The sequence below is a fragment of the Maniola jurtina genome, chromosome 1 (assembly GCF_905333055.1).
Source record: "Maniola jurtina chromosome 1, ilManJurt1.1, whole genome shotgun sequence".
NCBI lineage: Eukaryota > Metazoa > Arthropoda > Insecta > Lepidoptera > Nymphalidae > Maniola > Maniola jurtina.
In genome coordinates, this window is record NC_060029.1 from 16,236,057 (window position 1) to 16,259,568 (window position 23,512).

Sequence of the window (23,512 nt, forward strand, 5' to 3'; positions counted from 1 at the left end):
TATATACCGACTTATGATCTTTTGGAATATTTTACCTAATTAGTTAACTTTTATGGCTTTTAACTCCGAACCGGCCGGTACTACTATACCATACCTAGTTTTGAAACAATATCGCACCACTTCTCGTTCAGAAATTACAAATTAGGCACCATTATTCTGTATCGAAAACAAAGATCTTCAATGGGGCAAAACGATGAAAAAAAGCAGGTAGCTTAGAAACAATAGTGCACATGGGCCACCCTCTTGCAGCATGGTGGTATGTCAGCTGACTCGACACCAAAATATTTGCAATATTATGTTGTTTTAATAATAAAAATTGTATCCCATGACCTTCAAAAACATTTACTGATTAGTACTTAGGTAGGTACTGTACACATTATTGTTTTAATTTTAATAAATAAATATTAACTAACTTTACAAAGTGGTAGTAGTGGTTGAGATGTCGGCCTGCTCTTTAGGTCTGGGGTCCAGGGTTTGTTTCCGGACACGCACCTCTAACTTTCCGAAGTTATGCGTATTTTAAGCAATTAAATATCGCTCTCTTTAACGGTGAAGAGAATCAACTTCTAATGTATAACTAGTAAGTGGACACATGTGTTGAAAAACAGTTTATGTAAACTACTTTCATGTATTTTACATTCTAAGTGGTCAAAAAGTTTTACCTGATATGCAAAGTTGTACGTGTTTAGGTTTAAGTATTTCTGTGTTATCAGGGGGTTGAACATAGCTTTAAATGATTCGTATAGTGATATATTAAGTATACACATTACGCATTACCATGCCAATACATCGCCTTATTAGAATTTGGCTGAATAGTGAATACTAATATGTATTACTCGGATAGTAGATACTAACCGGTTTTATTATTCTAACTAGCTGATGCCCGCAGCTTCGCCCGCGTGGATTGGTCAGATCCCCTGCAGCATCAGGATTGAAGAGTTGGACTCCAAATTTTTTATGAAACAATGTCGCAAAGTTCCTCTATCGATTAAAAAAGAAATGACGCAAATCGGTTCAGAAATCTCGGAGATTTCGGTGTACATAGGTAGAAAAACACAACTCCCTTTTTGAAAGTCGGTTAAAAAAGTAGCCTATTTTACGCCCTGGTCAATCCTCTACTTGCCTGTGAAAGTCCCGTCAAAATCGGTTCAGCCGTTCCAAAGATTAGCCTTTTCAAACAGACAGACAGACAGACAGACAGACAGACAGACAAAAATTTTAAAAACGTGTGATTCAGTTATGGTATCGTTCAAATAACCATATGAGCTTAATATGAGGTAGTTATTTCGAAATTACAGACAGACACTCCAATTTTATTTATTAGTATAGATAAGAAAACTAGAAAAGAGTCGCTAATCTTCAAACGGCTGAACACATTTTCTTAGATTATAGCTATGAACACTCTTGATAATTGACTAAGCGAAGTTGCATAGCTGCAAGCTTTTTCAATCACGCAAAAATTTACAGGTATAGGATAATCCTAATAAATGAAGAGAAATTAACTTAACAAAAATTGATGATATCCCATCAAAAACATAAATGTGAAAAAGTGCCAAGTTCGATAGAGAAAATGAGAGATTGTAAGCTTTGCCGATAAAAGGTAAGCTTCGCCGACAAAAGCATTGATATCTAAATAGGTGCCAAGTTCTTATAGGTCTTTATATCATTCCTACAAGAATGTACAAGAAACTTTGATCGTTTTAAAATATTATTTTATTATTGAGTACATATAACTTGGCAAGTTTTAATAGTCGGTTAATTACATTTAATGTTTAATATAAAATAAAGTACACTTAGCAAGTTTTGATATTTGCCAATACATTCCTAAACTTAAACTAAATTTTATGTTAAACGTAAAATGTGATTTACTGACTTTTAAAACTTGCCAAGTTATATGTACTCAATAACAAAATAATATTTTAAAACGATCAAAGTTTCTTGTACATTCTTGTAGGAATGATATAAAGACCTATAAGAACTTGGCACCTATTTAGATATCAATGCTTTTGTCGGCGAAGCTTACCTTTTATCGGCAAAGCTTACAATCTCTCATTTTCTCTATCGAACTTGGCACTTTTTCACATTTATGTTTTTGATGGGTTTACTTTATGGAATCCAATGCCCTCGGGGGACAAAATATGACTTTGTTCTCTTGTAACGCAAATTACTATTGTCGTTTTGTCTACAGGGCTATTCGATGACAAACAAACGCAGATCGATATTCTATGATCTTCCACCTCACGTGTATCAAGATATTGTTGCGAGAAAGAGAAGCAAATTCATACTGTGTGTGCCTTTTATGAAGGTAATTTTTGTTTAGTTAAATTGAAATTCCCCTAGATCTCCTACAACTGAGTGTTGTGAAGTAGAGCGACAGAGATGCTGTTTTAACTTACGCTCTTTCGAATTTCAGTCTACCTCCTAAAATATACATCTATAACCTTCCATTTTGTTAATGATGCACTCTGGACATTGTACTTAGTTCAGTTATAGGTAAACTATGTATCTCTAAAGAAAAATGGCAGGTCTCGTTGTATTGCTATTCCTTTAACAATGCCCCCTACGTAATATTGACATAGCACTATTGTTCATAGCCATATAGTTTAAAGCCATAGCTGAGCCATAGCAATATGGTTTAGAAAATCTAATTGCTTCTGGATTATACCTACCTATCCTAACGTATCTTCCGTGCCAGGTGTGGCAAAATTCAAAATTCAAAATTCAAAATATTTTTATTCAATTAGACTTTTACAAGTTCTTTTGAATCGTCAAAAGCATTTACCACTGGTTCGGAATGCCTTTCCTACCGAGAAGAACCAGCAAGAAACTCGGCGGTTGCTCTTTTCAAAGATTTGATATACAATATTATGCCAAGTATAAAAGCAATTGAAGTCCTGCGCTTTGCTGGAGCGAATTGTAGGTCAAATCCACGCTTTTTTATCATTTACATAATCTTCGATAGTATAATATGCTTTTCTCAGGAGCATATTTTTAATAGATTTTTTGAACCTGTGTAAAGGCAAGTCCAAGAAGGCAGTGGTCTAAGTTACATTTTTAATGTCATGTTCTGGTTCTATCAAGCATCTTAAGATCTTTTCTCTTCAACCTGATTGTCAGGTCACAAACGTTACTGTAACATTGGTTATATTTTCTGTTTCAGTTGCTTCATAAAGAAGACTTAAAAAATATATCGTCAAAGGCAATACTGTTCTGTACGTCACCAAATGAAATTCTGTTGAATACAGGCGACATGTGCAACGAGATTTACATCATCAAACGTGGAATATGTGAGGTTAGATGCATCGCTTGCATCCACCTATGTGTCCTATACTTACTATCTACTTTCACTTCCACTTCCAACGTCTACCGTGTTTTTGAGTTGTTCATCCTGCCCAATTGCCACTTTAGCTTCCCAACCCGTTTAAACGGGTTGGGAAGCTAAAGTGGCAATTGGGCAGGATGAATAGCTGTCGGTCACTCCTGTGGTGTGTGGTGTGGTGGATCTCCTACGGATCTCCTCATTTCTTACTTCATCACGCAAAAAAACTCTGAGCACCGCCCGCTGAGTGAATGTGAGCTTTCTTGTGAGGCTCATAGTAATAATGATACAGTAAAGTGATAAAATAAAACTGTGGTATCGAGAGTCTAACAACCAAAAAAGGAGCCATTTCCAGAAAAAAATTAGTTCAAATTCTGCTGGTCTGGTAAATTTGATAATATGTTTAAAAAAAAGTTATTTTTTATGTTCCAGATTTTAAGTCCAGAGACAAGAGATGTGGTCGATGAATTGAGTGTAAGGAGCCATTTTGGAGTTCTCGAATGTCTCTTGCGTAAGTATAAGGTTTCACTCTCTTTTTAACCGACTTCCAAAAAAGGAGGAGGTTCTCAATTCGTCGGGATCTTTTTTCTTTTTATTATTATTTTTTATGGATGTTCCCCGATTACTCAAAGACCCCTGGACCGTTTTGGAATTTTTTATTTTATTTGAAAGGGTATTCTCCTCCTCCATACAATAGTGTATTGTGATACACGCGATGCGCGCATGCAACAATATGTGCGATGGGCGCACAAAATGATGCCCGCGACTTAGTCCGGTGAATTTGAGGTTTTAAAAGTTCTGTAGGAATTCTTTGATGATCCGGGACTAAAAGTAGCCTCTGTCCTTACCCCGGGTCTAAAGTCATAAACCAAAATCAGAAGAAAAAAAATTCTCTTCCCATTTTATTATAGGAATACCGACATATTACACGGTGCGAGCCGTGACTCATGTAGAGATATTTACTATTTCGAGAAAACACCTGGTGAATCTTATCAATATTCCACAAATCAAGGAGGCCCTTGACTACTGTAAAGAACAACCGGTGAGTTCCTTGTTTCAGATAATTTGAATAATTTTGATGTTGAGATGATGGGTATGCTTTAAATATGTAGCTAAAGTAAACTTAGAGTCCTTAGTCGAGAGTATGACCTAACTCATGTTATTTTAATACCACAGTCACTCCTTACTCTGTATCCTAATGTTCTAGGGACGACACAAATTATTTGATGGATCATTTAGCAGTTTTAAAATGATATATTGTACAACTTCATGCTCGCATTTATTTGTGTGTAGAGTCTTCTAGTCTATTAATTCAATATCTAAGTAAAATAATGTGACCGAATTAGTTACGATAGTCAGAAAAATGTGTTCCGAAAAATTTTGATTACTTAGTATTTAGGATTTTTTTCCGTGTAGCTAAAGATTTTCATAAAAGTAAAAGCTGTTTTCCTTTGAAGCAATACGCGCGTTTTCAAATACGTCGGGAGCCATTCGTTGCGTACCACCCCGTTAAGCCCGCGCCCAATATGGAGAAGTTCCACTATCCACGGAAATATGAACAGGACAACGCTTTCTTACAGCCGTTTTATAGGCTGGGCATTTTTTCCGTGCTAAGGTATCAATCCATTTATTAAAGTATGCTTCTACAGCTGGAAAAAAAGCCTTTTCGAAAACGCGCCTTCACACATTCTTCCGACTTTCTCATCTACCCGCTTTTCGAACGCTACCATCTTGAAATCGTAGGTCTATCGGTCCTGCACTTCATCATCTCAACAAATTGCTCTCTATTGAGCACGGATCTCCTCTCAGTATAACAAGTGTAAATTAAAAATTTATAAAACCCCCGACAAGTGAAGGTTACAGTAACTAGAAAAAAGCTGATAACTTTCAAACAGCTGAACCGATTTTCTTGGATGATAGCTAAGAATACTCTCGATCAAGCCACCTTTCAAACAAAAAAAACTAAATTAAAATCGGTTCATTCGTATAGGCGCTACGATGCCACAGACAGATACACAAATGCACAGATACACACGTCAAACTTATAACACCCCTCTTTTTGGGTCGGGGGTTAAAAAGGGTTTAGGTCGTAGTCCAGCATCCATGCCAAGTGCAGATTGATAGACTACACACACCTTTGAGAGCATTATGGGAACAGGCATGTAGGTTTCTTCTCGATGTTTTTCTTCACCGTTAAAGCATAACTGAAAAGTTAGAGGTGCGTGTCTTAGATCGAACCCTGGATGTCCCAAATAGAAGGCTGCAGTCTTAACCTATCACGGCTGATATATATTTTTATTTTTACTTGATGATTTTTCTAGATACATCTTCCCCCGTTTCACCATACGGCCCGACGGTCAGTACTTGGTCCGCATGGAGTGGTTCCGAGCAAGCTGTGCCTTTATGTCCGCTATGGTGTATCCCGGGTACACTTACCTGGTGCTCCAGTGGCCTTTGCTATACTTTTTCACGTGCCTTCTGGATTTAACTGCGTACTTCGATATGTAAGTCCTGACTCCTCAGTGATTAATTCAGTTTCTTCAATTTCGATTTTATTATCTGCTTCTGGAGGGTAGGCTTTAAATGACATATTAAACTGAGAGGCATCATCGTCATTATTTGACCCTTTGGAGTTCGGACTTCACTACTGAACCTTTATTAATGAGGCCTTTCTAGTGAGCAACACGACATGACCACACTACTCCTGGTTGTCATCCATTCTCATCTAGCCATTTCTCACCACCACCCTCTTTGGATGCATTATGCTGAAAACCCACACTACGCTAACTTGTATGCGGTCTTCACTCTGGTACTTTCCAGCTTAAACGGTCTTTGTTCCTAAGACAAGCAAGCTCTGCATACTAAAACCACTATATTTAAATGGCACAGCTTACTAAAATAATGACAAACCTGTAATTATAAATGTTACCATTTTTGGGACACTAAATTAGCTAGCTTATGTACAGATTACAGCGAATGCTAGTGGGCTACTACGATGAGCAAAGTATCCTGGTGTACCATCCTGCAAGCACGGCTGCGCATTATCTGAGAGGAGCCTTTTTAGTGGACCTGTTCGGTTGTTTGCCTTTAGAGAAACTTGAATCATCTTGGAAGGAGACATATCGTAATTATACATAGTACTTATTACTTCATCGTCAGATATTTCAAACAAAATAAAGGCAGAATCTGATGAAAACTGGTGATGCTAAAGTAATGAATCGGGGAGATGAGTAAGTTATAAACAATTACAAAGTCTTCGTTCATAATCTGAGAATCCTCACTTACGGATTAGGTAGTTTCCCCACACACGCAAGGATCCTCAATTTTCTGATATCGATTTCAGAAATTTTCGAGGATCATGCTCCAGCCTTTTACAATTTTGGTATCTTTAAACAAAATTACAAATTTCAGATGGAGCATATCGAGAGGCTCCAACAAAACAATTTTTAATGCTAAATCGTCTCATACAACTGTACCGGATGCCGAGCGCCCTACTTGGTCTGAACGGACTAGTGCGCCGGGACATTTTGCTCGTGTAAGATGAGTATGAGTATACTATAGGTACCAGATCATCTTAAGTTTATGGGATCAAGCATCCCACCTGCTTTTAATTGTAATGATACTCGATTATCAAAAATATGTAAAATATGCAGGGTTTCTCATTTCGACAGTCCACAACTATTGAAGTTACCTTCGATTCATGAAAAATGTAGTGTCGTCTAACAGCTGGTAACAGTTCTCAGTGTACTTATTATTTCAATCCATTAGCTTGGGTGGATCACAGCTGGACACAGATCTTTTCAAGAGTGCGCCACTAAACTTGATTCTCTACCTTCTTTTTCATCCACGATATTACTGCTTGTTTCAAAGTTGGGAACAATTTTTTTTCTAGTATACGAGCTTGCCCGATATTCCTGGCCCTGCTGAACGTCCTTACCTGCTTCGTGGTGTATTCTTCCGTACAAATATTCTTCACGACTAACGGTGAAAATGGCTCATGGTTCATTGTGCCTACTGACGACAAGGGAGGCTCTTGGATAAAACACTTCCACAAAGCTTGTGAGTTAATTTCCTCATTTCATCTGACTTAAAAAAATTAACTTGGCTGAAAGTTTTTGGGGGCTATGGTATACGCAGACCACTCATAAGACTACTAAGCTGTGCTGGTAGAAGTTATTATAGACTCATTCATGTTATTTTTAGATTATCCAGCAATTTCTTTTGTAAGCAACTCGATTGTCGCGATTCGATTTCAGATCGTTTCAATATAACAGAAACCCCATGGAACCTCCATTTGGGGTCATTGTTCTGGGTAGTGTATGAAACCACCACGACTGGGTATAACACCTTCAAGCCAACTAACTTCAACCTAATGCGCGTGCTCATTATTGGGATGATTATTGGTACGTTTAAAATCCATATTAATAGTACTTTGTGCGAATTCTATTATAGCAATTAGCCTTGCTTTGAGGAATTTGGACCCATAGAAAGAACAGCATACTTATTTTTGCTACAAGCTATCTCAAAAGTTTAAATACGTTTGGTTACCATTGGCATATATGTATAGGAAGTAAGCAGGGTGCATCATATTGATTGAAGCTTGCTTTATTATTACCTGATAATTTCCAGGAGCAATCATCACCACATATTTTTCGGTAAGAATCATCAGCACCCGATCCAATGTGAACCAAGTTCTTGCTTCATTCCAAGATAACTTGAAGGATATATCAGTGTTCATGAAGAGGGAAAACCTTGATACACAATTGCAAAAGTAACAAATATTTTAATAAGTTTCCCGCGTACAAATTTGAAACAAAGGACTCGTTGAGCAAATCACGTCGTTCTATTGGCAAAACAAAATCATATTCTCAAGTACCATATAACTGGAATCTCAAAGAATATATTTTGCACAAATATTTTTATTAATTAATTAAATGTTTTTATTAATATGTATTATGAAGTTGGTTAAATTACAGTTTCTGTTTTATACAGGCAAGTGAATGAATATTACGAATTTAACTGGGACAGAATGGGTGGCATAGATTTCAGAAATGTTTTTAAAATGTGCTCACAGATCACATTGCGAACTGATGCAATCCTTCATATTTATGGGCCTACTTTTACGAAGGTAATTCAATTATTGAGATGGATTTCTTTATGATTTTTATGTGCTCTACGTTTATCCCCATGCGACAATTTTTTTGTTGCTAGGAGTTATCTCCCTTACCAATAGTAATAAAAGGCCTTTTAATAGTATAAAAAGTGCTGAGATAAAGTGTGCCTTTGAGTAAAAATACAAACAAAATCTGACAGGAACAGCGATATAAATATAAATCCATCTCTTTGGACAGAAAAGTCTCACTTCGGCTTTATTATAGAGGTCTAATATTTTGGTGTCTAGTGTCCAATCCTCAATCAGAGTGACGTATCACTTCTGCGTATAATCGGTCGAGCAGTCGAAAGCTTCTACTTCCTCAAAGATACTACAATCATAGAACAGGATGATGTTGTTGCGGATATCTATTTCGTTGCCCGAGGCACTGTTGAAATAAAGCAGAATGAGGATGAAGACGGCCGTGTTACACTCATCAAGGGCAGGTGTGCGAAACTATGTTGTAAATTATTAAACCAAAAGTTCAAAGAGAAGAAAAATAGAATATGGTAGACAATTTTCTTTCCCTCCAAAGTTTTGACAAATGATGAAATTTCAACAATTTGAAGTTCATCGGCATTTCTGAACTATATATAATTTTTAAGAAACCATTGTGTCTAAATTCTCTTAAAAAGAAACTAAGAGTATGGAGAAAATCTTCTTGACAGAGTCGTTTTTTCAGCATATTTGGAAATTTGGAGGAATCATCGACTATCCGGAGTCCTATGTCCATAAAAACCACCAGTCAAGCACATTTGCTGCAGATAAATTCACGGGATTTCTTCAGTATCATCAGCGAATTTCCCTCTGTGCTGAAGCTCTTGCATTCTTATCGGCCATCTAAGGAGGTGCATAAGTGAAACATTTTTTTGTTTTAAGCATAGATGATAGAACATCGTTTGTTGTCGATCTAAGTTTCTCTACTGTAGAGTATTTTATATTTTGCTATTAGATCCAGTTTATCATATTTCCTTTTTGTTCTGCTGTAAGGCCATGCGTCACAGTCAAAACTCAATGTTTGACTTCCTATCGACAAAAACTCTCACACAAACACTAACTGTTCCGATTATATTTCTTTACAGTTTGAAGCTTGACTTTTAACTCTGTTAAAATAACAATTTTTAATTTATTGTCTAGAAATATATACAAGGCATAGCGTCTTTTGTGCCACTGAGCATCAAAGAGCGTTCCACTACATCTCCATTGTTATTTCGCTCTAAAAGAGTCATGAACTCCGTAAATGTCAAGCAATGGCTCATCAGAATCTACTTGATCATTATAAGTCTATCAGTCATCTATGCGGACGTCTTTAACGCCGGTTTTCAAGATAATAGACCTATGTTCATCATGTACTTGTACTTCTTGGATTTCTGCTTCCTGTGGAAATTCTTCTTTCAGTACAAGACGCCACCCATTGTTGGATTTGACGAAGATGTTTATAAGACTTTGATAAAGAATCGAAAAAGGTAGTACAAATTCAATTTTTTTTTTTTTTTATAAAACAAAAGCCTTAGTAGATTTTGTTTTTGGTATTTTTAATGTTACAGTTACATGAAAGGAGAATTCAAATATGACCTAATTTCTTGTTTACCCATCGAAGTTCTTTGTTTCATTGGTAAAAGTAATCAAGGAATGGCATTCTCTTGGCTTCGATTGAATAGAATGTTTAGAATCGTAAGTATTTTGAATATACATGATTGGAAACATTGTCCTTTCAATATCATTCCAAAAAAAAATTCAGTGGGGCAGCACAGTTGTGTTTTTAGGGTTCCGTACCTCAAAAGGAAAAACGGAACCCTTATAGGATCACTTTGTTGTCTGTCTGTCTGTCTGTCAAGAAACCTATAGGGTACTTCCCGTTGACCTAGAATCATGAAATTTGGTGGGTAGATAGGTCTTATAGCACAAGTACAGGAATAAATCTGAAATCCGCGAATTTGTGGTTACATCATTTAAAAAAATAATTAAAATGTGTTTCAATTTTCAAAATAAGATAACTATACCAAGTGGGATATCATATGAAAGGGCTTTTCCTGTACATCCTAAAACAGATTTTTATTTATTTTTATGTAAGTATAATAGTTTTTGATTTATCGTGCTAAATGTTGGAAAAAATACCCGAGTACGGAACCCTCAGTGCGCGAGTCTGACTCGCACTTGGCTGGTTTTTTAATTATTAAATTATTTTAGTGTTAAGTGTAGATAAATTTATCAACGGCCAAAATTAAAGCAAAGGTATTGCTTGATAGGTGACGATATATAAGTGCATACAACAACAAACCAAGAGTATCTCAATCAATCTGACTGTCACTACCATTGTGACGGTCCTCATCTGGTTTTCTCTCTTCGTGCACGTCTGCGCCTGCCTCTGGTACTTCATCGCCATTTGCGAGGATGCAAGCCAGCCCAGGACTTCCTGGATTTATAACAGTAACTTCACAAAAAAACTCTCATTTTTTTGCAATACTAATTACAATCATATTATTAAAAAAAAATGAATACAAAAATAAAGTAACAGAAACATTTCTGAAATTCCACGGTTCTCTATTCCTTTTTTTAACGCTGGGGAATGCATTTACACATCTACCTTAAATTCCTCTACCTACCTACTTTCTTTATAATATTGTCATTTATTGTTTTGTTATAATCACACTAATATTATAAAGGAGAAAGTTTGTGTGTGTGTGTGTGTGTGTGTGTGTGTGTGTGTGTGTGTGTGTGTGTGTGTGTGTGTGTGTGTGTGTGTGTGTGTGTGTGTGTGTATGTTTGTTACTCCTTCACGCAAAAAGTACTGGACGGATTGGGCTGAAATTTAGAATGGAGATAGATTATACCCTGGATTAGCACATAGGCTACTTTTTATTCCGGAAAATCAAAGAGTTCCCACGGGAATTTTAAAAAAACCTACATCCACGCGAACGAAGTCGCGGGCATCAGCTAGTCATCATTATTTACTTCACCATCTTCAAGATTCTTACTTTATTTCTTTCTTTGAATACACTTATCAGAGTTATTTATAGATGCTGGTCAACCTTGGTGTGAGAGCTGCTATGTTTCGTCGATGTATTTTGTCCTGACCACATTCACTCAGGATGGAGTTGGAGATATTATGCCAAAAAAGCAAGCTGAGGTAATCCATTTAGTACATACAACATTACATTATCCAAGAGTATGATCAATAAATTTTCCAAACATAACCTTACTAGTACTACTGTTAAGCCTACAGTTAATAATTTAAGCCTTAGCCTTAGCTTTAGCTTAGCTCATTTATTCAAAGTAGGTACAATTGTACTCCTTTTGATGGTTGAAATTGTTAAACTTGTACGATATAGTGGTGATAATTAATTACGTTACTTAAAACTACAGCTACGAGGGTTCCAACCAATTCTTAATAGCAACTCGAAATTAGGAAGTTGGTGGAGTTGGCGGCGTAGTTGGACCGTCTTAAGCTGTTGGTCCTACGCCTGATAACTCTCCAGTTGTGTCAGATGGCCGTGCCGCCGACTAGAAGAGGAAAGGAATAGAGAATACACATATTTTGTTTGCATATACACTTATATTTTTTCTTCTTCAGTTGAACTGTAAGTAGGATTTTTATTGGTGCGTGAGCCGTAAGAGTACCTAATTAAAAATGATAAAGGCTATAAAACATCCAAATGTTATATGTTTCAGGTAGCATTCGTGTCAGTTCTTCAATTAGTCTCTGTCATGATGTATATGATATACGTGGGGGAACTTTCCAATATCATACAGTATAAATCCTTTCGTGCCTTCAAATTCTACTCTAAACATCTGGAATTACAGGTACAATCCATTTTATGATAGTTTTTTCGTAACTGTTAAAAGGTAAAGAAATGGTAGAAATCTTGGAGTAACAACAATAAGAATAGGTATATAATATGTAAATTAGTTTTTTTCAAATATATACATGTACTTTCGAATCGTCAAGTGAATTTACCAATAGTCCAAAATGCATACACTGCATAACTTATTCTATAAAAATGAGAATCGCTTTGACTGTTATTGGTATTGGCCTTAGAAGGCCTACTAAATTTTAACATGCCCCCTCAGGTACACTCTTATATTATCTGTCCAATATTCATTAAGTACAGCTGCCAACTAGAACCAAGAACAATCACGGGCCTACTTGGCAACGGCTAGCTTTAGAACTCATAGTAAGTGCTCGTTCATAGAGTTACGAGATGAAACAAAAGTAATTAAACCGCTTCCTGCACTTCACTTTCATTGATATAAATAACTTCTGATGGGCTTCTCTTCGCATTATACAATAAAAAGAAAACTCCTGACTCACCAATGCCTTGCCTTTGGATCTAGAGAGCTGTATACAGTTTTCCTTTATACTTAAATGTAGACAAGGAATAAGGTCGGATTTTTTGAAATACCCAAGGGAGCGTAACCGTGGGTTGGGGCAGTCACTAGTTCTTCAATAAATATCCCATAAAATGGTCGCAGTAATTATCACAATTATGTAACTTGTAGTAAGTGCCTATAAGGCAATAAATAATTTTAACGTGGCTCATGTCTTGGTTATTAATTATATTTTTTAGGGTTGGCTTGACGGGCGGGAATTTTTCGGGACCTACTTACCGTTGAATAGTGAATAGAAATTTTCTAGTCAGGCGCAACAGTTTTTTTTTTTACTTCAAAATTGAAGCCTAAGTTAACAGTAAATAAAGTCAGCGAAGTAACTTGATTCATACAATAGTTAGATACAGGCGAGTGGAGACTCTAGAACCAAGTTTTCGGACAAACACGTCACATTAGAGATGCTGATGAGATTATCCAAAAAATATAAACCTGAAAAACAATATGACAAACCATGTGACGGGCATAACGTAATTTGGCTTATGAAATCAAAAGTAATAGATTTGTTAAACATAATAAATGTTTATCACATTAGCCATTTGTCAAAACTAAAATACCGAGCCCGGACGTAGCCGGTGTCCAAATCAAACACATCAATCATGAGCGACGGGCTAATGAACAAACGGATTATTTGGATTGCTATTAAATCAGTCGGATCCAATCTGCTCTACACCAATACAGAAGTTCTATTTATACTCTGCTGCTTTCATAACTCGGTTATCTTTATGATATTCAATATTGAGCTTGGTATTTGTTAAAATTCCATTAGGTACAAAAATAAAAGAGCGCTTCGGCTTTTAATAAGTTCCACGGAATTCATGGCAGTACATTATTTTCTGTAGTTACTTTAGCGACTTTAGCATCATTTGATTTGAATTTTTAAAAACGGAACAGTGTAAACTGGGATTTAATGTAATCTAATTATTTTGACGAGCAAGGTACCAAAGACAGATTAATGTATTTTGATGATAATATGTACCTTCGGAATGCTTAACTGATCGGCAATGTAACAAAAAATACTAGCAACTTATTCCTGTAGCTATATACAAAACTAAATTGATACGACAAACTGACTGTTGTGCTTGCTTGCAGAAGATGACGTACCTAAGTGAGGAAGATAGGTACACATGTACTTAGTTTCTATTTTTACTCCTTTTATATGCCTGCAAAATCTGCAGTAATCTAACAAATCTCAACATAAGATTTATATTGTCAATAGAATGAGATAAAATTTACAGGAATTTCTGAAAAACAACCGCGTGTCAAAGAACTTAGTCGCAGTGGTGAACAAATATTCTCTGCACCTTTGGCGGAATTCTCGAGGGTTGCAGCTCCCTCACTTCCTAGTCACAGCTCCTAACTGCCTCAAACTGAAGATCATGTCTGCAGCTTATCAGCATCACCTCACTAATGTAAGGGCTTTGCGAATTCAAATTATTTCACGTAGTCCAACATGTGGCTCTAATGATTAATCAAGACTGAACCATCGGTTCAGAAAGCAAATATTACTAAATAGAGCCGGCAAAATACTCAGTAGTTATCTGTTTACTCTTTTCAAAACGCAAAATATTACCATATGTAGATTTATCAATGAAAGAAGTTATTACCGATTTTACTGATTGCTTCCTCTAGAATTAGTCTTTCAACTGTTGTTAAAGCTTCTTGGAAAGAGGGAAGTCTTTCAAGTCTAACCGATTTACAAAGGAAAGCAAATGGAGTGTCAGAATAATTGCAAACATAATATTAATTGAGCGGTCTTTAGATAGTTAAAGACTACTTAGTTAATATTATGTCAAGGAGCTAAACCACTTAAGCGTTTGTCCGAGTATCTTTTTCGGAAAGGGAAAACCTGACAAGCTGCAAAAGTCATTCAGTTACGATAGGTTCGGAACTTCTGAAGAATAATTTTCTTTTCTGACACATTTCACCTTAGAAGCATTTTTAATTCAGAACATTTTCTTATGTTATTTAATTCCTACATTGTTTCAGAATATCTTATTCAAAGACTGCGAGCCTGCATTTCTTCGTCAGCTAGTTGGATTCATGAAGCTTTACACCTATACTGAACGTAAGTGATGAATTAAATAAAGTCTAAACGTTGATTTGTGAACGCCCACAATTTGTTCAGAACCTTATCTACTTAATCATTTGATTATTCTGATTATTATTAATAACAGTCAAATATTTTTAGACATGTTCGTGGTTAAGGAAAGGGAAATTACTGACTCTATGTACATAATACATACAGGACGAGTAAGAGAAATATGTAAAAACTGTAATAAATCAAGGTCCTACCATGGTGGAGAAATTTTTGGACAAGTAACTACCTACCCTTAAAGAACATTGACATTCTAATTTATAGCACCTGTTAAAATCATGTTTGTTCAGTTAAGAATTATTGTTTCTTTTTTTCAGTTACAAGGCCTCTTACACGACTTACCGTACACGCATTCTTATGTAACCACCACAAAGTCACAAGTACTTACTCTAAACTTGAAGGATTGGGCAGATCTATTGAAACATTTTCCAATAAGCAGAAATGCTATTTACAAACATATAGAATCTTATGGGGATGAGGATTTTTATGGAGACGATAAAAAAGGCCCTAAAGGCTATCCGTTCAGGAGCGATGATCAGCCATCCTCAAGTCCTACGACAGAACCGTCGCCTAGTCGTTCGTCTCCTAGTCCTTCAGTTCAGATGGACAGTGTACGAAAAGAGAGGTCTGGGGTATTTTTACCACCTCCAGGAACAAGTCAGACATTCATAAGATCACAGTCAATTGATAAATCATACTTGTGGCCAACTCATACAAGGCACTCGAATATCAATTTGAATAGTGCAAGTATAACCAGTGAACCCTTACGAAAAAATAATATTGAAACTTCAAAGGATGAGAACGAAATGACTCAAAAGTTAACTGATACAAAATATACTCAATCTATAATCTCTGCAAAAAGAAAATTATCATCTGAAAGTGTGGCACCTAGTACATCAAAAAAAGCAACGGTAACCGAAAATGTTAGTGAACATATAATATCGGACGAATCGTTCACATTAGAGAAACAAGATAAGAAACACGAAGAAGAACAACAAAGGCAGAAATCACCAAGTGAATTAAAAAGTGTTGAAGATTATATTGAAGAGCAGAAGCGTAGAGGAGCTCAAAGTTGGCTAGATAATAAAATCTCATCTAAAAGTTCAACTCAACGATTTAAGGGAATCACACCCTCTATAACTTTCAAAAAACGTAAGGCCCACGTGCGATATGACGAACCTAAACCTGTAACACCCCCAGTAGAAACCCATGAATTGAAACCAATAAGGGATTTGACTGCAGAAGAAAGAAATCTTAGATCACTTGACAGTGATATGCCACCGAGTCCAAAACCTGAAGAAAAGGTCACAAAAATACCATCAACAGAATCATCAAGTGAAAGTGATTCGTCTGTTAAACGAGATAAATAAAGATTTTTACTGTTCGAAATTCCACTGTTATTTTTTATCAATAATAGTACTTAGCAGTGACCTTATTTGATTTTCCGCTTTAATTGTCTAGTGTAGTAGCACACTTACAGCGAAATATGAAGAGACGTGCTATTCCAAACTAAATTTAAAATTAAAAAATTATAAAATTTTGGTGCGTCTCCTACTTAGATTGTATCGAACAGGATTTACTTAGTTATAATTACGGGATCTATAAACATCGAAATCTATGTCCTTTATTTGCAATCAATATGTCATCGAAATTTAATGGATGTTCATTCACCGTTGCGTTGAAATGAACCGGGTTTATGAATTACTGAATGTTTATTTGGACAGAAGCCAACACAGAGCTCTATTTCGGCGTAGCGTTAACATTCATTTGGCCATCCACCGGAGTCCAGTTTTATAGGGAACTATTCTAGTTTTCCACAATAATTTCAATCACATGAGCTTCACATTTTTCACAATGATACATTTTAAATGCTGTTTTTATGTATAGCGGGAATCGTTAAAACATTCTTTGATTATCGTCTAATTTAGAGCTATTTGTTTTCTTTCTCGGTGATTTAAACGTAATAAAAATGCAAGAAACAAAAATCGAAAAGGTTTTCTTAAAAAATTTATTACAAAATTTACTTAGTTCTTAACAACAATAAGTAATAACATTCTAAAATAGTCGAACTGCACCGAATAACAAAAAATGTTACCATTTAACATAATTTCACTGGATGTTAATTTGACGATTTAAATAGTTGTCTTTCACGTTTTATGTAAATACATTTTTAGTTTTTAATTAACTTGGAATGCCCAGCACTGTACAGTGTTCCTTTGGTGTTCTGCTTGCTTATAATTACAATCCCGTTTCTTGTACTCTTTATGTTTGAGTAACATTGAGCTTCGTTCAGCTGATGATCCGAGTTCGTGTCATATAAATGCTTGGGTGTATACAACATTATTCTTAAAGTAGAGTTAACTTAACACTAAAATTACGGTTTCTTAAAATTAAATTGGTTTTACAGCGATCGTCTATCCGCCATCTTATATTGGTCTCTAATTTTGTCTTGTCCCGACCACATCTGAAACAAAGATAATGTTATTTTAATATTTGTGCTTTACTACCCAATTCTACTGTTTATTTATGGTTAGACACCAGATTGATCTTCGACCACGTCATTTTTTTTTCTGTGAGGAATAATAACATACATACATCATAATCATTCTGATTATACAAGTATATCATGATCATCATGATCAACCCATCGCCGGCTCACTACTAAGAACAGGTTTCCTCTCGGAATGAGAAAGGTTTTGGCCACAGTCCATCACGCTGGCCAAGTATGGATTGGCAAACTTCACACACAGATCTTTGAGAAGATTATGGAGAATTCTCAAGCATGTAGGTTTTCTGACGATGTTTTACTTAGCACACATAACTCCGAAAAGTTAGAGGTGCTTGCCTGGAATTGAACCCTGGCCCCCCGACTGGAAAGCCGATGTTTTTAAGCACTAGGCTATCATCGCTTATAATATTACCACATAGAACTAATATTTTATCAATATTTAAAATACCAAAGCACATATGTTTATAAATACCAATCAATTTGTGTTACAAAAATACGGAGAGAAGAATTTTATTGGCGGTATGAATGTCGCTATAACATGTTATTTATGAATAGAATGGCCAGAACTATTTGCGTTGCCAGCGAACTCGTGACGAAGATTGGATATGACGCGAGCACAAATATTTGGAAGCTCTGTTTCCGATTGCTAGGTTACAATGTACAAGAATAATAGCTTCTTTCTAGTTATCTCCCTATCGGCAAAGCCATAGCAGTGCTGCCAAGCGATTAAGCGTTTCGGTACGATATCGTGTAGAAGAAACCAATAAAAGGTAGTGAGTTAAGTAGAACTGCCATACGCCTTCCAAGTTAGTCCGCTTTCATCTTAGACTGCATCATCTTTTACTACCAGGTCAGACTGTAGTAATGGGTTAACTTATTTTTTAATCATAGTTTCAGCATCAATGTTCTATCAGCTTATAAGTTGTTAGTATTTGCACGGTGTTAATCACTTAGTTAAAGCTGATTTTTGTACGTTTTATTGCTAGTACAGACACTTGGTATTCTGTAAATTCCTTAGCAATTTTCGATTTTGCGAATCATAATTCATGGCCCATTTGGCTTTCAAAAAGGAACATATCTTGTTCATGCATAATAATTATGTCAACAGGTAGAATAATTGATCATCATTTATACTTTATAGTACTTTCGCTTCCACATTCATGTAGAATTATACTGGTAGGTCTCTTGCAGGGCACTCCTCTGTACCCTTATTTTTACCCAGAATATAAAAATAAACCTCGGAAAATAACAATTTATTTTTCTATTTCGACATAAATCCAGTTAAGTAACTCTTATATTTTTTTTTCACGGTCAGTTTGGTGTTATTTAAGGGCGAGGACGTTATCTTCAAATCCAATTAAAATAGAACGCTATTTTAATTTTGGTTCAGCATCATTTAAAAAAATTGACAATCTGTCGAAATAGAAAGCATGATTAATTGCAAAAAGTGCCGTCAAACACTTGCACATTTTTTAGTTTTTTACAGAAGTAGACGGGTGTAATTGATGTGTTCTGCCATTTGAGTATTTTCTGAGAGTTTTTAAAGATTTTAAGATTATTCAAAGAGATTAGCGACGTTCTTTGATCATTTTTTACTGTCTGTTTTTTTTTAATCAGATTCTGGCTAGAGGTCAAATGATTCTGGGCCAAACATCATTAGAATAAGAACCACGAGTCTGGTTTTCTTTTTAGAATAATGTGGCTTGTAAACATATTTTTAAAACCAAATAAGTTATTCAAATTCGGTTTCATTGTCGATATACCTTTTGGTTGTCAAATTGAGGAATTATAAGATTAAAATGTGTTGGTGATAATCAAATAATTATTACGAGAACTAATTAAGTTAAAACTAAAGCTACTACGCTAAATTCTTGTGAGTACTGCTTGTATTAACTTCAAAGAACTTAAGTACGTAACTTTAAACGTAATCTTGAATTATCTGAATTAATAAACTTGTTAACTTTAAAAAAAAATGAATTAAAAAAATGTTCTTGCTTCTCTACACTATTATGGTCATCGAGGGTATATAAAACTATAAACTTTATAAATCTCTTATTTAAACGTTGTCTTTGTCTTTTATACATTACAATAAGTACAATAAACAATTTTCCAATTAGTACTGAAATTTGGAGTTTTTAATAAATAGTCCATTTGTTTTCATATTCAATCTTTCTTTCCTTCTTGTTATGGATATTTCTTCAGATTTAATCACGAAATTCTTACTGAGATCTTCTGCGCTCATATCTCTAAAGATAGAAATTAACCATGGCTATATTGCTTCTAAGATCTACAACCACGGCATTCTTGGAATGCCTGATGACTGCCAGACATGCCGTATCAATAATTAAGAAAGTTTCAATCGTTTAATGGATAATATATAACGCTTTAGTGATCTTAGACATAGTATTCAAGATTAACAGAGACAAATTAGTACTAGACAACACAACAGATTTATTATTCACTCATTTGTCTCCGTTTAATTATCAGTCGCTTGACGTGCCACGCGTCCATTAATCTTAAATCTTAGATCGTTTAAAGGGTTTTTGGCTACCTAGTATCTAGCTTACGTATAACAAAGCTTAAAATTTGTCGTGTAGAATGTAACATGGGAAAATTTTATTAATTAAGAAAAAACAAAATTTTATTGATCACAAATTACAAAGTACTTATACCTATAATAAAATTGGCGTTGTAATACTTCCTGGCCTATCAAAATTCAAAATACAATTTTTTAGATTGCGACTGAAATTCACGAAGAAGATGATCTGCTTTTTGTTTTTCCATTATAAGTTAGCCCTTTCCTATGATTTTACTTAGTGGTAAGTGATGATATAGTCTAAGATAGAACTGGATTAACTTGAAAAGAGGTATGATACTCGAAAAGTCTAATGTATGCATGTATTTATGTGTTTAGGGAAATTATTTATTTTTATTCATATCTAAAAATTGTGAGCAAACGAGCAGGCAGGTTAACCTGATGTTAAGTGATTACCGCCACAGTTAGCAGGTGCATGGAAAAAGATCTGGTAGGTAAAACGGGCGCTCGAAGTGCAATTCAAAGAAAATGGTTTACAGATTTGTCAGGGTCAGAATGGTGGAAGAGAAACTCTGCACTTTCATTTACTTAGTACGAAGTAAATTTTATTTCTCTTATTTCTTTAAACGAAAACACGTCTTAAGTTTTGAAGGAGAGAATTTTTTATTTCGTAGACTTTTACTCTCAGAGATTAGGCATTTCGCTTGATCCGGTGAGAGCAAAATCGTATTATTTCTGGCGATAGCATGTTTACAACAGTCTTGAAGCGTAATGTTTTGATACGAGTACTATTAGAGTTTTGGCAGATGTACAATCGGCAGAAAAACTATGTTTTATTGCGAGTGTGGATGCTGTAGGTACTGGACACGCACCGTTCGCAGTTTCGGCGGAATTATGTAGAATGTAGATAATTTTAGACAGGGGAATGTTATGTTTTCTCGAGAAGACGCAGGCAACGAACATTTATAGCCGATGTAATAGTGGGTACCGAGTCTGACTAAGGTTTCTGTGTCATCTGGTGGAATGAAATCATCTACGTTATGTAGAATTAAATTGTGCGTTCTATTCTGAAAATTGCGAGAAAGCTCTTCACGTTTCCTTAACACTACGTATTTAAGACTAGCTCATTCGACTTCATTCGCGTGGGCTACACGTATTTCAAATCCCTATTTTACCCCCTTAGGGGTAAATTTCAATAATTCATCCTAAGCTGATGGCTGCGTCATAATAGCTATCTGCATGACGAATTTCAGCGTGACCCGTCAAATCAGTCATTCAATCAGTCTGTCACCTTTTCCTTTTGTATATTTAGACTAGCTTATGCCTGTAACTTTGTCCGCCGAACCCCTATTTTACCCCCTTACTTAGTGGTTGAATTTTCTGTATACCTTTCAACCAGATCCGTCTAGAAATTTGAGCTGTGCGTTGATAGATCAGTTAGCCAGTCACCTTTTCCTTTTGTATATATTTAGACGGAGTATCATGATCATTAAAAAGTTTATTACTTTCTTAAATTAAGAGAGAAACGTAGCTAAATGTTAAGAAACATGAAAATTCTATTTTTCAAGTTTACATCAAAATCTCGAAAGTTGTTTAATTTTAACGGTTTTGATGGTTGGCTGTGGATGTTCAGTATTTTTGTTTTATTTTGATTTATTGTTTCTTTAAATGATTTAAGTATACCGCTTTAATTGATTTCTTCTTTCCTACTTACACCTCAACCTTTGCACCTCACTCATTATTGTCACAAACTAGGTAGGTATGGTAGTTTTTATAAACGAACATTTTTATAGAGATGTGAATCGAACACTTTGAAATTACAATTTTACTGTAGAATAAACGAAACGATTTATTATATATATAGTATTCTTAGTAAATTCATCTTCAATTTTATTGTAAGTGTAAAATGATGACGGCTCCAAATTGCTATTTTAAATGTGGTTTATATTTTATTAATATTACATTAGATTGTTGCCAAGAATCGAGTGTTTTATGATTAAAGGAACTGGTCGCATGTTTTATTACTGATCGACTACGGGATGTGATAAAAGCTAAAACTTTAGAATATTGATCTTCATAAGATGCAATAACTATTTTACGATTCAATTAATTGGTTGGAAATACTGATTACCTAATGTACCTACTTAGTTTTAGTATCATGGTGTATTATTGATTTAGATAGCACTACTACGGTAAGTATTAGTAAATTAAAACGAAATACATAGTAATAAGTTATTTATTAGGTTATTATTTAATTGGCTAATCAACGCTCTGAATACGAATTTATGCGAAAGATGATTAGAAAATGCTATAGATTTTAGAGTGAAGTAAAATATGAACTTACTTATAATGAACTAGGTATCACGATCATTTTAAGGTAGCTAACGAATCGCAAAAAAGGGAAGAAACATTTCTAAAGATTGTATGTCTACAGTTATATTGATATTAAATAACTAGGTAATTGCACCACAAATCTGTGCTTCTAGATCCGTCCTAGATCTTGTCATAAGATTATTTTAGCGAAAAATAAAGTTAAAGGTAACCGATCAAAATTCTAATTAAGTAGATAATAATGGCACCGATGTACATAAATGCACCGAATATCCACACAGATCTTGGCTGAGGGTCTCTGACCATCACATCGGAAGAAATAACAAAATAAATGCATTCACAACATCTTAAGATCACAGGTGTCAAGAAAATACAAAGAACCTTAACCTTATGTTAAATTCCTCACTTTTGTTACGCTTTTAAAGAAAAAAAAAAAACTGTAATCCAAAATCCAACTAAGTAGACTCCACCCTCACTTTTGTCGCTCTTAAACAAAAAAAATCACCTTGTGCACCTCAGAACATTCCAGAGTAGAGTAGCCAGAGGCTGGCGAGGAGCAGCACCAGGATGAGGTAGGTGGCGATGAGGCTCGTGGTCTCGTGCTGCGGCATGGTGGACGCGTGGACTGGACAAACGGCTCCAGAAAACTGGCTCGTGACACGAAATTGTCTCCACTCCGGGGCGCCTACGCGCCACGCCCAATCTCCAGATTTATAAATATGAGTGTAATTATAGATCTGTCGTTGACAGCAGCCTGTCGTGGATATCGACCGGTGATAAGTGATAACAATGAAAACAAACAATGCTAACTATAGAACCTATAAATTCTCTATTGGGGCTATTCCTGTGATAACCTTTTTTCGGGAGGTCGAGGTTTCTTTTCGGAGTTATTTGCGTTTTAATGAGCAACTAAATATCACTTGCTTTAACGGTGAAGGAAAACTCCGCGAAGAAACCTGCATGCCTGTGTGAGTTCTTCGTAATGTTTTCTTTGTGTGAAGTCTGCCAACCCACACTGGACCAGCGTGGCAGACTATGGCCTAAACCTTTCTCATTCTGAGAGGAGACACTATCACTAGGGAGGCGGTGATGGGTTGATCATGATGATGGGGCCATTCCGATTACCAATACTTTTTCTGCTTAGCTGCTCCTAAAATAATTATCGCTATGATTACAAAACA

At 35.5% G+C, this 23,512-nt stretch overlaps 1 protein-coding gene and 1 long non-coding RNA gene across 3 annotated transcripts in view; one reads left to right on the plus strand and one right to left on the minus strand.

The window, feature by feature from the left end:
- Positions 1–16,325, plus strand: part of LOC123867397 — a 30,037-nt gene extending 13,712 nt beyond the window's left edge. The window contains exons 19-41 of the mRNA XM_045909400.1: positions 2,189–2,305; positions 3,161–3,292; positions 3,752–3,830; positions 4,231–4,361; positions 4,777–4,934; positions 5,641–5,823; positions 6,286–6,443; positions 6,731–6,854; positions 7,212–7,378; positions 7,576–7,722; positions 7,949–8,090; positions 8,312–8,447; positions 8,721–8,917; positions 9,154–9,319; positions 9,609–9,937; positions 10,019–10,145; positions 10,721–10,901; positions 11,492–11,601; positions 12,144–12,275; positions 14,096–14,269; positions 14,847–14,925; positions 15,049–15,176; positions 15,273–16,325. Coding sequence (XP_045765356.1) covers positions 2,189–2,305; positions 3,161–3,292; positions 3,752–3,830; positions 4,231–4,361; positions 4,777–4,934; positions 5,641–5,823; positions 6,286–6,443; positions 6,731–6,854; positions 7,212–7,378; positions 7,576–7,722; positions 7,949–8,090; positions 8,312–8,447; positions 8,721–8,917; positions 9,154–9,319; positions 9,609–9,937; positions 10,019–10,145; positions 10,721–10,901; positions 11,492–11,601; positions 12,144–12,275; positions 14,096–14,269; positions 14,847–14,925; positions 15,049–15,176; positions 15,273–16,325 — 4,350 coding nt within the window. The remainder of the gene's footprint in view (positions 1–2,188; positions 2,306–3,160; positions 3,293–3,751; positions 3,831–4,230; positions 4,362–4,776; positions 4,935–5,640; positions 5,824–6,285; positions 6,444–6,730; positions 6,855–7,211; positions 7,379–7,575; positions 7,723–7,948; positions 8,091–8,311; positions 8,448–8,720; positions 8,918–9,153; positions 9,320–9,608; positions 9,938–10,018; positions 10,146–10,720; positions 10,902–11,491; positions 11,602–12,143; positions 12,276–14,095; positions 14,270–14,846; positions 14,926–15,048; positions 15,177–15,272) is intronic.
- Positions 16,326–16,949: 624 nt separating this feature from the next.
- LOC123865039 lies at positions 16,950–23,315 on the minus strand. 2 transcript variants are annotated; one of them, XR_006795883.1, is made up of 2 exons: positions 22,846–23,315; positions 16,950–17,419 (listed from the first exon to the last, which is right to left on the minus strand). It is a non-coding gene; the product is annotated as an uncharacterized LOC123865039 (long non-coding RNA). The 2 variants fall into 2 exon arrangements; XR_006795882.1 differs by having other exon boundaries at positions 22,837–23,315.
- Positions 23,316–23,512: the final 197 nt, after the last annotated feature.